Source organism: Grammomys surdaster, unplaced genomic scaffold (genome assembly GCF_004785775.1).
Source record: "Grammomys surdaster isolate TR1022 unplaced genomic scaffold, NIH_TR_1.0 141, whole genome shotgun sequence".
Lineage (NCBI taxonomy): Eukaryota > Metazoa > Chordata > Mammalia > Rodentia > Muridae > Grammomys > Grammomys surdaster.
The window spans coordinates 8,498,995-8,515,205 of record NW_021604599.1 but is presented as its reverse complement, the minus strand read 5'-3'; the positions used below and the strand labels follow the sequence as shown (position 1 = coordinate 8,515,205).

The window sequence follows — 16,211 nt, the reverse complement described above, 5'->3', positions numbered from 1 at the left end:
AGATAATTGTCTTTCTGAGCGGAGATTAACTTAATGCAGCATTTTTTAGTTTCATCTCCTTTCCTGTAAACGCCATAATTTCATCTCTCTTTATAGCTGAATAAAATTCCATTGCGTATACATAAGATACTCTCTGAGCGCATTCTTCTGTTGAAGGAGATCCAGGCTAATTCCATTTCTTTGATGTTGTGAACAGAGCAGCAGAAAACATAGATGGACAACCGTAGTCCTATTCAGAAAGTCCTTCCTACACCTATTATCTTGACGTATTTGCTCCGCTTTAACCTCTGAGGGTTTCAGGTATTATGTTAAGGTCTGTGGTCCATTTGGACTTGAGTTTTCGGCAGTGTGGTAGATAAAGATCTAGCTTCATTCTTCTACACATGGATATCCAATTTCCCAGGAATATTTGTATTTGGGGCACCTGAGACACCCTCTCTTTAATCAACACAGTCAGTGACTTCTGATGGTTTTCCAGATTACCCATGATTCATTTGGCAGGGAAAATAGTTTTGCACCTTTCCCTCTTTATGTTTCCCTCCCTATAAACTTTTTGCTAATGTGACGAAACAGAAAGGTTACTGGCCTGGGAGACTTGGGCTCCGTATGGGATTCCTGGCTCATCAAATTCAAATTCAAGTCTCTGCTTGTTGCTGCACAGTAGTTGCTTAGTGGAATTTGTTTCTAGGCTTGAGAGTGAGGACCTTCCTGCATGCAAGTGCTTATAAATCACCAAGTTTAGCCCATGCTTCACATATTTGAGGATTAAGTGAAAACATTGTTTGCACGTATAGACAGTAGACCCTCTGCTGACCCACCCCTGACCACTGAACAAAAAGAAGTCCAGAAAGAAGAACTTAATTTGAGGTTTTATAATTAGGGCCTTGGCTGCCATTCTGGTGTCTGTTTGGGGAAGGAAAATGAACAGAAAACTAGGGGGACTGAAGAAGAGCAAGCTAACTGCCTTTCTAATGAGCCAAATAATTTGTAAAAAAAAGTAACAATAGCAGTAAACCTGAGGTGATGTGGCCTCAGAGGCAAGACTGCATCTTACTGAATTACTGTTCCATTTGTCCTTAGCTGGGAACTCCCCTGTCTCCTTCCCCTCTCACAGTGTAACTTAATGAGCCTCTGAAAAGTCACACAGCCAAACCAATGCCAGAGCCTTATTCTCATCTTTAACTCTATGGTGGTGGCAGTAGTTGGGGGTGGGGATGGGGTGGGGATTTCTGTATGAAAGAAACATCAAGAAAATGTTCTAGATTGGCTGTGACAGGTGACTTAATACTTTTGAACTGAGCATAACCCTGCAGAAATCATAAATGCCAGAGGGACCCGGGAGGAAGTTGGAGCATACAAAAAGGAATTTGAACAGGAAAGCCATATCAAGCTCCTCCAGTGCTCTGTAAATTATGGATTATGTAGATATGCTTGATTTTATACCAGGGGCATTTCACGGAAATTCAGAGAAACTTAATCGACTTTGATTTCCAGACAGTATCCCTTGAGTTTTCGATAAAAATTGTAAAATTTCCCCTCTGACTTTCTGTGGTTGCCTTGGGCTCGCCGTGTGTATTTTATTGGAATCGGAATGATAAATGAGTGATTTGATCATTAAAGTGTGAGGGAAAGAGATAGAAAATAAGGAAATCTGAATAAATTTAGAGACATCTTCTTAACCAAAGGCTGGGCTCTGATGGAGCTTTGTGGTTGAAATGACTAAAATCATTCTTGCTGATAAGCTAATCGCACGGCTTGGTCAGCATTAAAACTGATTTCAAGGCAGGATGATAGTAACAGACCTGACTTTAGAAAGATGGTGTAGGGTCCACCCATCCAGCTATCCTCTATACCAGTTTCTCCAGTGAGGATAAAGCCTCGTTATGAAAGATGGGGCCACTGACCAAAGCAATTCTTAGGGCTACACTTTGGCAGGAACTTCAGAGGCTTAAGCAGTCTTTAGTAATTGAGGTCGCTGTACATCTTTTTCTTTTAGGAACAGATTTGCTATTTGCAGAATATCAGAATGTACCAAAAGATGAGAAAAAATAAAATTTAAAAACCACTATAGCCACATCTTTTGAGTCATTGATCTGGACAATACCTGTTATTTATTTTTTTAAAAAAAAAATCAGATATAACTAACTATAGAATGCTGAAAATTACTCACTGCTGGTTTTAAAACCCTTCAGTTAACTTAGAAATCAATTCCAACCTAAGAGTGCCCAGAGTGCTTTGAACAAAGGCAGTGCCTTCAGAACAGGAGAGTCTGCCAAGGTCGCCATTCTAAAAGCGATTATACCAATTTAAATGTTTGTTTTGTTTTGTTTTGTTTTTTTTAAAAAAAATCAATCGCATTACTTTCTGGGCTCAGTGTAATGTAACAAGAAGAACACAGCGGAGAGCCAGAAGCTCTGCCTCCATCCCTTTCTGTTCCGAGTGACCTTGGACTATTTATTTCAGCTGTGTGAGCATCTGCTTCCCAAGCAGCAGTTGGAGATAAGAATTCCCACTGAGATAGTCGTGAGAGTTAGAAATGGAGTATAGGAAGCACGGTGTGTAGGTGGAGCATGCCTCTGCATTGCTTAGTCTGATGACTGGTTGTTTTCTGATGGATTTATATACATCTAGTCATATTTCAAGAGGGACTAAAAGAGACTTAACTGCTTGTTTTCTACCCGTTAGTCAGTAAATTAGAATAGTAAGAAATGCATCATGTGCCCTACATTCATATTGTTAGAATATTTTTTAATTCTGTATTGACTTCTTAAATGCTAACTATGGTATATCCAGAAAATGTAGTAATAGACCAGTTACACTAAATTGTTTATTGTTCTAACATACTATACTAAGTTATATATAGTGTGTACTAGACTATATTATATGTTTTAGAAACTATAAAATGGGACATTTGCTATAAGTTATTCAAAGTTAAAATTAGTAAGTAATAGAACCAGGGCTCAAAGTTGACGTTTTGTCTCCTAAGCCTGTTCTTTTAACTAAATACTACATTACATAGAGTAAATACTAAATCTAAATTACTAAAGTATTACATTATATAGAGTAAGTGATGGGATAACCTTCTAGGGACTTAACAGTTGAAAAATGCCATTGATTTTCAATACTTGTAAATAAGGTGATGATACCTTCCTTGAGGTCAAAAACCAAATGTGATTAAATATTACTATTGTATTGTAATTGTATTATATTGAGACAATACTCTGGTAGCCTCAGATCCATAAATTAACATTCAAAGCTGCTCCCAAAAGGAGTGTCCAAGGTCCTTCAACAAAGGCAATGCCCTTGAGACATATAAGTATAGAGTCTACCAAGCCCCGTTGCAAAAGAATCAGGCCTCACCTCCCCATGCTGGGCAAGTGTTAGAAGGCACATTCAGCTGCAGCTGCGGATGGGAGTTTAGTCTAACTGACTGTCTCCATCTAGGATACCTGACAGTCATGTGCTCCCCTAGCTATTGCTGCTGAGGTGGGAAGAGGCTGAGACTCAGGCAACAGAGATTGAAATATCCCAGTGAATGAAGGGCAGGTAACCAGGATGGAACCATGGAATCAGGCACAGAGGCTCCCTAGCACAGGACTTCTCATTAGAATGTCACCTTCGTGGTTTTGACTACAACCGTACTATTTAGAATATCGATTGTGTTGACAAGTGGACTAGTTACTGTGACTAATTTTGCCATCTGTTAATACTTCTATAAAAGCATCCTACCTTAGATAACAGTTAGGTGCCAGTAGGAATTGGATGGGTATTCAAATCAGGTTGTTTACAGAGATACAAGAATATAGTATTGGGGCTAAAAAGACATAGCCTGTACAGGACCCCAGCACCATTATGGTCCATAAGACTAAAAGGGGAAGGTGGGGGGGCCCTCATGTCTTTACAGTTATGTCATTAGGAGTGGACATGTCAGAGATGACCTGAGAGAATGAATACCTCAACCCCAGACTCCTCCATCCCATTGTCATCTCATCCCTTGTTAGCTAAACATGAACGGGGAACTACATACCTAACAGAGTGTCCAAAGAGTGCCTTGAAGGGCACTGGTAGACAAAGCAACAGAGTGGTGCTGCAGGGGGGCAGGGAAGATGTACAGCAACACCATCATCTAAGTGAGACAAGATTCAGCCCAGGGACCCAACACTGCAACTTCACATTGACTGGCATCTAGCCACTCAGCAACACACCTCTGTTCATTTCAGAAATCATTTCAGGTGCCATCTGCCAGGTCCCACTTCATGGTATCAGATGCAAAGTTATGAGTTGGAACAAAATCCTTTGCTGGAGCTAGACGGTCCTGTGTTGGAAATGCCTTTTGGACCACGTGAGCCATCTGAATGGACTGAATAGGAAGGAGAAATTTATTTAACTGTCCTTCTTTAGGCTTACATTATTGCTAAATTAAATTTCCAAATGAATCAAAGGGGGTTAAGCTTTAATGAGCCCTAGTCTTCTTCATTCTTGTCTCTTATGGCAGTCTTATGAATAGATGCATTATGTTTAAAGGGGGTCGGGATGCAAGGCTCTTGAGATCCTTTGAACTCCTTATTGGATGTTCCACAGTTAATTTAACTCAAAAAGCAAGGAAGATTTTTAGTATAGTAAACCTGTGTGTATTCTTACTCTCTCATGCTTTGTGCAAAATGAGAAACATTAGGAGCTGGGGGGATGGATTGGGGGTAAAGCACGTCCAAGGACATTAGTTTGATCCCCAGAAACTATTTTTAAAAGAGCCATGTGTGTTGTTGTGAGCACTTGTCATCCCAGCACTGGGGAGGGGAGAAGAGATGGACAGATCTCCGGTCTCACTGGTGAGCTAGACTAGCCTAAGTTCTTAAGTTCCAGGTCAGCGAGCAACCCTGTTTTTAAGAAAAGAAAAAGACTGCACCTGAGGAACACTCAAGGTAGTTGGGTTCCACATGCATGCACACACATACATGCATGCACACCTGCACACATATGAGCACATGAGCATGTGAGCGAGAGCAAGTGCGTGTGTGCGCACACACACACACACACACACACACACAAGATTAATCACAACAAATACAGGATATGCACGTACCCACTTGTCACATCCCAGGCATAATCGTATTTAACAACCAGAAGTGTTTATTGCTACAAACATCTCAGGATTTCATGCTGCCCTTGCCTTGACTGAGTGACAAACATCATTTTACTGAAGTAGTGTATTATGTGTGAGTATTAGGATGGACTTCAGTCTCAAGAAGTGGAATTTGACTGCCAGCTCCGGTGGGGAAAGACAAGTATTAAATGCTTTGGAGGTTAATTGTGTAAATATGGAGTCTGCCAAGGCTAACTGAGTGAGGATAGGACCCAGCCCCTCATGCTGGGAGATCACTAGAATGTAAATTCAGCTTGAAAGGATGAAAGTTTACTCTGGCACTTTCTCAGAGGCACCTGGGCACAGACATAAAAGCTTAGATAAGGACAGATATAAAATCTCCTATATAATAGAATCAAAGTTTCTTTTTCCATTTCAGTACCCCACTCCACCTTTAAGTTTTTCTCTGCATCTGCATAACTAGCACCACCCTGGGCCACACACCATACACACACACACACACACACACACACACACACACACACGTATGCATGATAATCTGTGTGTTAACAACCCAGTCTGCCTGTGTTTGTTCTTTTTTTATGTTCTGTTTTGTCTGCAGTCACACATTTCTTCTAGAGCTACTTTTGAATATCTCAAAAGCAAGGAAAGCAGTGAACTGGGAATGCTGGGTAACAAGGACAGATGACTGAAAGCCAATGTGTAACCTCGCCTCCTATCAATCTCAAATTCAATGTGAATCTTGACCAACAGTATCAAATACCCAGATTTGGCCTCTGAATCCTGAAATTCTGATTTCTATACATTTGTGCAGCCGTGGAATGCCTTGCTTTTGCTCATTCTCTCCAGACCAGGGAACATCCCAGAACTGGGAACCAGAAGCGGTCTGTGCTTTTCCGCAGGCAGCCTGCAGGCTCTCTGGGTCCTGCCATGCCTTCTCTTCACACAGTAGATACCCTGAGGATGAGATTTTCCTGCCTATGTATTCCTGGTCCATAGCCTTTTAATAGGTAGATGGAAGATGGAAAGGGTTTCCTTCAGCTCCTCATCCCTTTGCTCTTGCTGCCTGAGGTGCCAGGCCCACTAGCAAGGTCCCAGTTGGATGGTAGTGTCCTTCTTCTAAGCCTGAGCTATTGGATGCTGGTGAGCTCAAGGACCACAGGACTTTATCGGACCTTGTCTTAGTTAGGGTTTTACTGCAGTGATCAGACACCATGACAAAGGCAAGTCTTATAAAGGACAACATTGAATTGGGGCTGGCTTACAGTTTCAGAGGTTCAGTCTAGTATCATCAAGGCGGGAACATGGCAGCATCCAGGCAGGCATGATGCAGGAGGAGCTGAGAGTTCTACATCTTCATCTGAAGACTGCTAGCAGAAGACTGACTTCCAGGCAGCTAGGAATAGGATCTTAAAGCCCACACCCACAGGGACACACCTACTCCAACAAGGCCACACCTCCAAATAGTGCCACTCCCTGTGCCAAACATATACAAACCATCACAGACCTCGAGGTGACACAGCAGTTTCCATTATTTTCACTATAGGCCCCTTCCATGTATTGAGCCTATTTTCATTTTGCATTCATCACCAGCTACTGTATTATTAATGCTATCTGTCTATGAAGTCTAGGATCATAGCTTAGAAACTTTTAAAGCCTCTTTGCCCAATACAGTGTCTAAGCATGTGCCCAATAAATGTCAGTTGGGTTCCACACACTCAAATGTGGGAGGATATTAAATCACTAGTATATACCTTTATGTGGACAAAATACTCACATAAAACTACATGTTCTTAATGGTATTTCCCCCAAAGAACTTTCCTTATCAGGCTTTGGTACATATACATGTACAAAAAAATCTATTTTTGTCAAATCAATGTATCTGCTAGTCAGATATGATTTACCTCAGTGCAGACTAGACTTTCTTTGTAATACATCTCTGAATAGAAAAGCCCATTTTCACAGAAAACAGTGGCTTTGTCAGTTCTGTACCTGGTATCAAGAACTGTCAGCCATTCAGGTTATTGTGTGGTTATCGTATTTCCAACATTGGCCCACGAAGCACAGAGATGGTGCCCAGGGAAGCCTGTTGTGTTCCTCTCCATGAAAACTTGCCACATACCCCTTCGAACTGGGTTGGTGCACAGATCAGAGCCCCTGGAATATGTTTGTGTTTACTGTCTGTATTTGAGTCCTTGTAAAGGACACAGAAACAGGGACCTTGTACTGTATTGAACATTTGTTTTGTACTATCCACAATCTACTAGCGACCTCTTGACCACACATACCTCAGATCCAACACTTGCTTTTTCTGTCCCCTGTATTCACCTCCATCGAAGCCTCAGTGATGACCTACTCTTATTTTGGGGGGAACTTTCTTATATCCTAGCCATAGTTAACTCTTCTCGGGGTTTAATGAAAAGAGACCACAGTTTTTCTCAGGAGAGACTGACTCTGATCTGGTACTCTTTTCAACTCCCATGGGGGAAGGCAAAAGGTTTGGCATGGTAAACCATTATTGTTTGCTAAGTGAGAATCAGCTGGGCATGGGTCCACCAGGGTGGGGTGGGGACGTGCTACTCTGCTCGAAGGTGGGTGTGGCAACCCCAACATAGCCTCCTTTTCTATTTGCTCTGTCTGTTGTAAATGTTGGAATGGAATTGGTGTGGTTCTGGTAAAGTGTTGAGTGGAGTATAATGGATATTAAGAGTTGATTAGGCATCCCTCTCTTCCTCGGGCTGTTACACTAAGAGTACTTCCTGCTCACTTGAATGAAGGACTTGACGGAAGAACACAATGAGAGAAATCCAAACATACTATTGAACCCGTGTCCTAGTTTGTTGCAGTGATAAACCACTCTGACCAAAACCAAACTGAAGAGGAAAGGGTTTATTTCATCTTACAGCTTTAGTCCATTACTGAGGGAAGTCAAGGCAGGCAGGTATATATGGGGAGAGACTGAAGCAGGAACCACAGAGGAGTCCTGTTGACTGCCTTGCTCAGCTACCTTTATTACACAGCCCACGTCCACCTGCTTAGGAATGGCATATCCATAATGGGCTGGGCCCTCTGACATCAATTAGCAATCAAAAAGGCTTTGCAGACAGGGCATCAGGCCAATCTGATGTAGGCAATTCCTCACCTGAGGTTCTGGCTTTCCTGGTGACTGGATTGTGTGAAGCTGACAGCCAGAGCTAAGTATGACAGCTCATTTACCACAGGTTTCTGGAAACCTAAAGAAACCTGCCTGGTTTCTTTGTTCATTATACACTTTGTGTCTGTTTCTATACACGCCGTGTACAGGTTGTGTGTGTGTGTGCGTGTGGGTGCGTGTGCGCACATATGAGGGTGCTATGCCAGTGCACACACATTTGGAGGCTGGAGGATGCTGCCCATCTTCCTTGAGCATTCTCTACCATACTGTTTCACAGTCTCTATCTGAATGGGAAGCTGTCCATTTGGGCTAGGCTAGCCAGCTGGCAAGCTCCCAGGATCCACCTGCCTCCCTCTATCTCCCAACGCTGCAATTACAGGCATCCACAGCCATGTCTGGCTTTTTCTACATGCTGGACATTTAAACTCAGATCTTATTTTCAAAACAATTGCTATCACCCACCAGAGCCATCTTCCCCGTCCTTTAAAAGCTACTTTGTGAGAACTGAGAGGTGGAATCCATCTTTCTCTCTAACTGCAAGTTCCCCACAAATAGGTGGAGACCTACCCTCCCCATACTTTCTGAAAATTACCCATGTATTCTAGCTTCAGATGGCATGGCATTCACAGAATTACAGATTTTAGACCGAGGGAACATGGGGGAAAGGACTGGAAGCTGCCTGCTTTGTATATTTGTCAGAACCCTGGTTTCTAAGTGTTTTGGGGTCAAAGGAGTTAGATGAACCCTGCATTTTGTAACTTCCTCCCCTTGGAAATTCACAGTGAAATGTTAACTGTCACTCGGCTGGTCTCAAGATTATTTAACTAGGGATTCCATTTTCTCCTGTGTTCACCCTGCATGTAAGAAACGAACGCTCCTGTCTTTGTGAAGGTCTAGAAAGCTAAACCCTTGTTGGATGTAAGAGAACAAAGGGCCTATTGGCGGTGACCTGCCTCTCCAGAACCTTACACTAATAGCAATGTCGTCAAAAAGACTGCAAGATCACACACACACACACACACACACACACGAAATTTATTTAAAGAATTGCTTCTAAATATCTAAGATCCTAGTTTAGATATTTCTCTTTGAGCAGATATGCCAATGGGCCCACTCAATTGAGTAGTAGTCTATCCTTGGACATCAGAAAACGCAACCCAAAGAGCATGCTAAGAACAAAGTGCCCACGAAGCTGGTGACATCTGAGGGCTTGGGAGGGTGAACGCAATAACCAATTAAGCAAGTAACGTGTGTGAAGAAAAGAGTGCTGTCAGATGATGCTTAAATTTGCAATCATGCCTTAATTGACCCAGATTCAGAAGGGATCGATCAATAGCGAGTGGTTTTCTGTCTGTCTGGACGCTCAGCTCAGAGTTCCATTCCAAACCACTTAGCAGCCGCTCTCCTTGTTTCTTCCAGGCCCCGTGGAGCCAAAATGAACGCGCAGTGAGCCAGCTCAGCCTCTCGCCAGCCAGCCCCCGACGCCCACCATGAACCACTTGGAGGGCTCCGCGGAGGTGGAGGTGGCCGACGAGGCGCCAGGAGGGGAGGTGAACGAGTCCGTGGAGGCCGACCTGGAGCACCCCGAGGTGGAGGAGGAGCAGCAGCCATCGCCATCGCCCCCGTCGCCCGCAGGTCACGCGCCCGAGGACCACCGCGCGCATCCCACGCCGCCGCCACCGCCGCAGCCGCAGGAGGAGGAGGAGGAGCGCGGCGAGTGCCTGGCGCGCTCGGCCAGCACGGAGAGCGGCTTCCACAACCACACGGACACCGCCGAGGGCGACGTGCTCGCCGCGGCCCGCGACGGCTACGAGGCGGAGCGCGCGCAGGACGCCGACGATGAGAGCGCCTACGCCGTACAGTACCGGCCCGAGGCCGAGGAGTACACGGAGCAGGCGGAGGCCGAGCACGCCGAGGCGGCGCAGCGGCGCGCGCTGCCCAACCATCTGCACTTCCACTCGCTGGAGCACGAGGAAGCCATGAACGCCGCCTACTCCGGCTACGTCTACACGCACCGGCTCTTCCACCGGGCTGAGGACGAGCCCTACGCCGAGCCCTACGCCGACTACGGCGGCCTCCAGGAGCACGTGTACGAGGAGATCGGGGACGCGCCCGAGCTGGAGGCGCGCGACGGCCTGCGGCTCTACGAACGGGAGCGCGACGAGGCGGCCGCCTACCGCCAGGAGGCCCTGGGCGCGCGCCTGCACCACTACGACGAGCGCTCCGACGGCGAGTCCGACAGCCCCGAGAAGGAGGCGGAGTTCGCGCCCTACCCGCGCATGGACAGTTATGAGCAGGAAGAGGACATCGACCAGATCGTGGCCGAGGTCAAGCAGAGCATGAGTTCGCAGAGCCTCGACAAGGCGGCCGAAGACATGCCCGAGGCAGAGCAGGACCTGGAGCGCGCCCCGACCCCGGGAGAGGGACACCCCGACAGTACCGGGCTGCCAGCATCTGCCAGGCAGCAGCAGCAGCGGGTCGTGGGAACCCCGGGAGGCAGCGAGGTTGGGCAGCGATACAGCAAGGAAAAGAGGGATGCCATCTCGCTGGCCATCAAGGACATCAAGGAGGCCATCGAAGAAGTGAAAACCAGGACCATCCGTTCGCCTTACACCCCCGACGAGCCCAAAGAACCCATCTGGGTCATGCGCCAGGACATTAGCCCCACGAGGGACTGTGACGACCAACGGCCCGTGGATGGAGATGTAAGTATGTGTAGGTTTGGGTGAGCTGGACTGCAGGCCCCTGGGGAGGAGAGACTTGAGTTCTATGATCTTACAAGTCTTTGGGAACTTACTTTATGGGATAAATGGTCTGTAGGGGCGCTATGCACCTCCTCTTGGTGGTTTCATCCAGTGTGGCACCAGCAAGAGGGTGCTAAGAATGGACTACTTATCAGTCCCATAAGACATCGCTATGCTTTCCAAATTGTAACAAGAGGGCTTGTTGAGAGTTGCATTTTTAGGTGCATGGCCCTCTTGGTGCTCATTGAGAAAGTCTGGACTGAGATCCCAGAATTAATATCAGGTCCGCATTTTGTAAGAAGAGGCTTGGTTGGTGAGGATATTTGCAAAATGGCGTAAGTACAAGATACACAAGGGCTCCTAAAAGGAAGGAGTAAGTGCAAAACGTGAAAAAGAAGAGGTGTGTGGAAATGAGAAGGAATGGTGGCTTAGCACAGGTGGGCATCAGGATAAAGTGTTAGCCAGAGACCAGCCGGTCCTCAGGTGTGTATGGGCACCTGGAAAAAGGAGAGTAACCCCACCAAAGTCAATCTAAGGGTGTTTATTTTTTTCCTGGTTAATCAGCAGTTCAACTAATCACACTTAAAAGACTGTCAACGTGTCAAGCCCTGTCATGAATAAACAGAGGGCATCAGAGAGTCTTAGTAAGACAGGGGAAGAGGGTTCTTTGCAGTAGACTGTTCCACAGAGCATCAAGGGTGGTTCTGGGATTTCTAAATGTGTTTTTGTTTTCTAGGATGGCAGGGACCAATGTTTTCCCCCACTAACAAGGTTCCGGGCTATGCTGCTGACCCTGGGCCACAGTTAGAGAACTATTGCCATGTAGCCATATCTTAAAGATTTGGATGGTCACTGTGGTCTCTTTAACGGAAATCCCCCTGTCCTGCCAGGTGTTGTACAGCAGCACCACCCCCAGCACACACACACACACACACACACACACACACACACACACACACACAGTGACTCCCTGTAGCACAGAGTAAACTTTTGTCATTCTGCAGTGATATGCTCTCTGTTTAAAACCAGATGTGCTTCACTGTGAAGAGCTACAGGCAAAGCTGCTGCTGGCCCTGTGAACAACTTCTTTGCCATTTTGAAATACCTAAGACATTTGAGACCGTGTCAAGCTGAGGTGTCACAATCTATTGAAAATAAATTAAGAAGGCTGACCTTTGCCCCTCTACCTTGCCGTGAAAATGCGTTTTGCTCTACCTCTCCCCTTTCTGTACACTTCAGTAATTTCTAAGCAATCTCATTTTAAAGTGGAGCTTGAAGTCAGAGTAGGGTCAAGAGGTTAAATTCAGTTTCATTTAATCTGATGCAGGTACTGGCCTCTTCCATCAGTGTCCTTAGCTATGTTGGCTCCTTGAAATGACCTACTAACTGCTTGGCCAGGAGCTTCACTCTGAGCCCCAAGGACAGTGGAAGGGCCAGGAAAACTTTTGTTCCTTTGAACTAGGAGGACACTTTAAGCCTCTTGTGTTATGTTTTAATCCAAACAACTCATTATAAAGTATTGAATAATACTTAGGACTCCATACCGTCAGAAATTCATCTTGATGCTAAGGGATCTGTGAGTAGGGCTTACCAGGATATGAAGAGTTAATAGAAAGCAAAGCCAAAACCTGTGCCATAAAATACGGCCCCCATCATCCTTAAGCCGCTTGGACCTGTGGGTCTTATTCCATCCGTCATGCTGTGTTTATAGGAAGGACCTTCATTTGCTCCCCCTTTGATGGTATTATTCCACCACACCTCAGCATCAAAAAAGTATTTACTGAAATCTCATTCCACGCATGCTGTCATAGAAAGTGGAAAGGGACCATTGAAACTAATGCAGTCTGCGTCCACAGCAGTCTCGTTAAAATTGCAGATTACTACCCACTGTCCTAAAGCCCAGTGCCTGAGGCAGAGCCTACTGTTCTAGTAGGGTTTTTTTTTTTTGTTTGTTTGTTTCATAAATTCTCCCTTAGATCTCAATTGTATAAAAGATTAAGAACCACTGTTTCAAAGAGGGGAAACCATTTAGGGGCTTGTGGACTTGAGGATTTCTTCAGTTTAAAAAAAAAAACAACAAACAAACAAACTGTACCACTGTGATTATGCTCTGCAGAAACAGAGGGCCCTGAAATTCTTATTCCAAAGGCTATAGGGTATCTAAAAAAGGCAAAACCAGAAAGTGCAAAGGAACAGGTGGAAGCTGGAAACAGCCGTATATCAATGGCAGGAGGTCATTGCTAACACTTAAGCTTGCTTCTGACATGCCTGCCCATTCCTCTCTGAACCCCAACACTTTACATGTAGAGCAAACAGGCATTCATTTGCTGGTGCAGTAGACAGAATGAAAATTGAGTATCGATTATCCCTGAGAACATGTTCACCTTACTGAAATGACAGATATCCAGCACCCAGTGAAAATTATTTTCTGAAAAATCTGAAAAGTGGGGGGGTGTGCTTTTGGCCTAGTAAAGAGTTTCTATCTTCTGGGTATGTTTGAAAACTTCCTTTGAACCCCTTCCTTGACAAATACTGATAGTGAATGATGTGTCCTGAGAAGTTCCCTGTTCACTGACCTCTCTCCAGGTAGCCCTGTCATCCATTAACAGTTGGCTTGACATCAGCAGACACAGTGCATGCTGGGAGATTTGAGCTATTCTGAATGGTGCTGTTCACTTCTCTCTCCTAAAACTTCATTAAAATAAGGCAATAAAAAGCAGAAAGGAGCCAGCCTGATCTACAGAGTGAGTTCCAGGACAGCCAGGGCTAAACAGAGAAACCTTGTCTCAAAAAAAAAAAAAAAGCAGAAAGGAAACAGCAAAAGCCAAGCATAATAAACTGTGGTTGAATTTCCTGGGCAATGCTAGGCATTTCATGCTGGGATCTATTTTCAGTTTTCTTTGGAGAAGCTTGCTCTTCCTCATCCCTGGAACTATGAGGCAAGGCTGGTGATGTGTGCATGCGGACATTACTTCTAGGCAGGAACAGCAGAAACCATCTTCTTGCTCTAGTTGCAACAACTCCAGAAGCCACACGGTAAGATACATTGGTGTAACCCTGAGCACAGCAAGTGTCTGCTTCCCCAGAGTGAACAGGGTTCCCTGGTGATAACCAGTGAGACACTGAAGCAACCTCATCGAGGGCACAGGAATTTGGGGGTGGTTTGTTCTCACTGCACGGCCTGGTTAGTGCTAACTCATTCACTAGGGAGGTTTCTGCTTCCTCTTGTCTACCAAGATTTCTGAGGATTTGAACCTAGACACCCCTGAAAGGGACTTGAAATACCCCAGTACTTCTGGTAACAGGAATGTGAGGACATAGTTGAGAAAGAAAGTTCAGTCAACAAGCAGGAGACATTAGAACTCTGGCTACCTCTAGTGTGTATAGTCACATGATTGCTTCTTGTAGATGTGTGGCTTCCATAAGTAAAGGGGGATCCCTAACCCAAAAACCCAAACCAAGAAAAGAGGTGGGAGGGACTCCACCACAGAAAATACAGGAAGAGAAGCCCTTTGGGTGCATGAAGAAGAAACACAGGGATGGCTACTATGGAAAAAGTCAAGGAAGCAGCTAATCCAGACTCCAGTGGGAGACGTCCAGAAAGAAGAAAGCAGAGAGAGCCCAGCGAGCATGGGATTGGAGGAGTAGAGGCTTGGAGATGGTTTAGCATACACTGACCACCAGCACATGGAAAACTAAACTAAACAAATAAAAAACAATCCTAACAATTCCAGTTTTCTTTGGTTATTTGGCCTTTCTGACAACAGTTACACAAGGTAGAAATGCAGTAAGTCCTGTATGCATGTGGCTGGTCTGGGAAGAGCAGAAGAGTAGTCTTCAGAATGCAAACACTGAACATTTATTAACTAGAAATACTGTAACTGCCGTTTCTTTTGTAACGGCCGTCAGGTTCTGCTACTTTGTAAAGGCCGGCCGGTTCTGCTGCTCCGGTCGGCAGGTCAGGGTCTAGCAAGAGAGAACGTGGGGACGGAGGAAGGGGAAAAAAGGGGCGAGAGACGCAAAAGATAGATACAAGCCAGAGTCCGGTGGAGTCTCTTCAAGTCTTCTTTATTCTCCTGTCTTCTTACTATATTCTCACTCCTTCAGTCTCCTGTACTCCTCTACTTCTTCCTACTACCTCCTACTTTCTACCTCTACCTCTTCCTCCCGACTCCTCTACTCCCCTATAAAAGGGAAATCCTGGGTATTTATACCCTTTACCACGTGACTTGCCCTCGTGGACAATCTCAACTGAAGCCACTACGTCACGTGCCTTGTAGCCATGGATACCAGGAGCACCTGGCAGCTGGGGGCACTAAACAGTGTAACAAGATGTTTATCAGAGTGCGCTCAGCTATTGCAGGCTGTTGAAACAAGTCTCTTGTCAGGGTATATGGCTCGAGATGGCTGTAAAGATGATAGCCACTTTCGGCTAAGAGTCGGCTCCCAACAGGTCCCCCTTTTTAAATTTGTTTTCAAAAGGGAAGGCTGGGAAAACTTACGGAAACCGTGCCTGCCTTAGGTTGGAACAAAGGACCCCAGCCTCCCTTTCCCGTCTCTGGATACTCAACAGTCATTGGTTGAGCTCCTGTCTTAGGATGGTGAGGCCTCCCAGTTAGGGGCAAGGGTCTTGAGGTGTTCTCTTACCCGTCATTGACTATCCGGCTTAGCGCGTAAGATAAGGGTTAATCCTCGTCAGTCTTGATGACAGAGGTTTTAGTCCCCTACTTCCAGCCTGTAATAATGGACCTGTATGGGTTTCATTTGTGTAACGTCTATCTGTTGTAGTACAAAAGCCATCAGTTTGTTGAGCAGCATGAACCCGAGAGACAAGAGACTTAGCAATGCCTGAATGGTTAGCGTAAATGTAACACTCTTTTTAAGAGTAGTACATAACTTCTTCTGTTGGAGGAGTAAAAAGTATAAGCCTCTTCTATTCTATAACACTATTTTATAAATCTAATCTATATAAGTACAGAACTGATCATAGCTTTGATCTTAACAAAACAAGTAAGAAAATCCCTATTTCTGTCCCAATCAATCTCAAACCTAAAACACAACTATAGTAACTATGGTAATGGGTTTTCTCTAGGGTTTAAACAATGTACCACTAAATCATAAATCAGGGAACCAAGAGTCTAATAGAGCCACCCTGGAGGCGTGGGTGGTGATGTCTTCTTCCGCACTGAGAAGAGCCACCCTGGAGGTG

The 16,211-nt window shown here is 45.2% G+C and overlaps 1 protein-coding gene across 3 annotated transcripts in view; it reads left to right on the top strand.

The window, feature by feature from the left end:
* Apba1 (amyloid beta precursor protein binding family A member 1) overlaps positions 1 to 16,211 on the top strand; it is a 204,775-nt gene that overhangs the window by 120,412 nt on the left and 68,152 nt on the right. For all 3 annotated transcript variants that reach the window (XM_028764032.1, XM_028764033.1, XM_028764031.1), the window contains exon 2: positions 9,678 to 10,963. In XM_028764032.1, coding sequence (XP_028619865.1) covers positions 9,749 to 10,963 — 1,215 coding nt within the window. In that variant the 5' untranslated portion in view covers positions 9,678 to 9,748. The remainder of the gene's footprint in view (positions 1 to 9,677; positions 10,964 to 16,211) is intronic.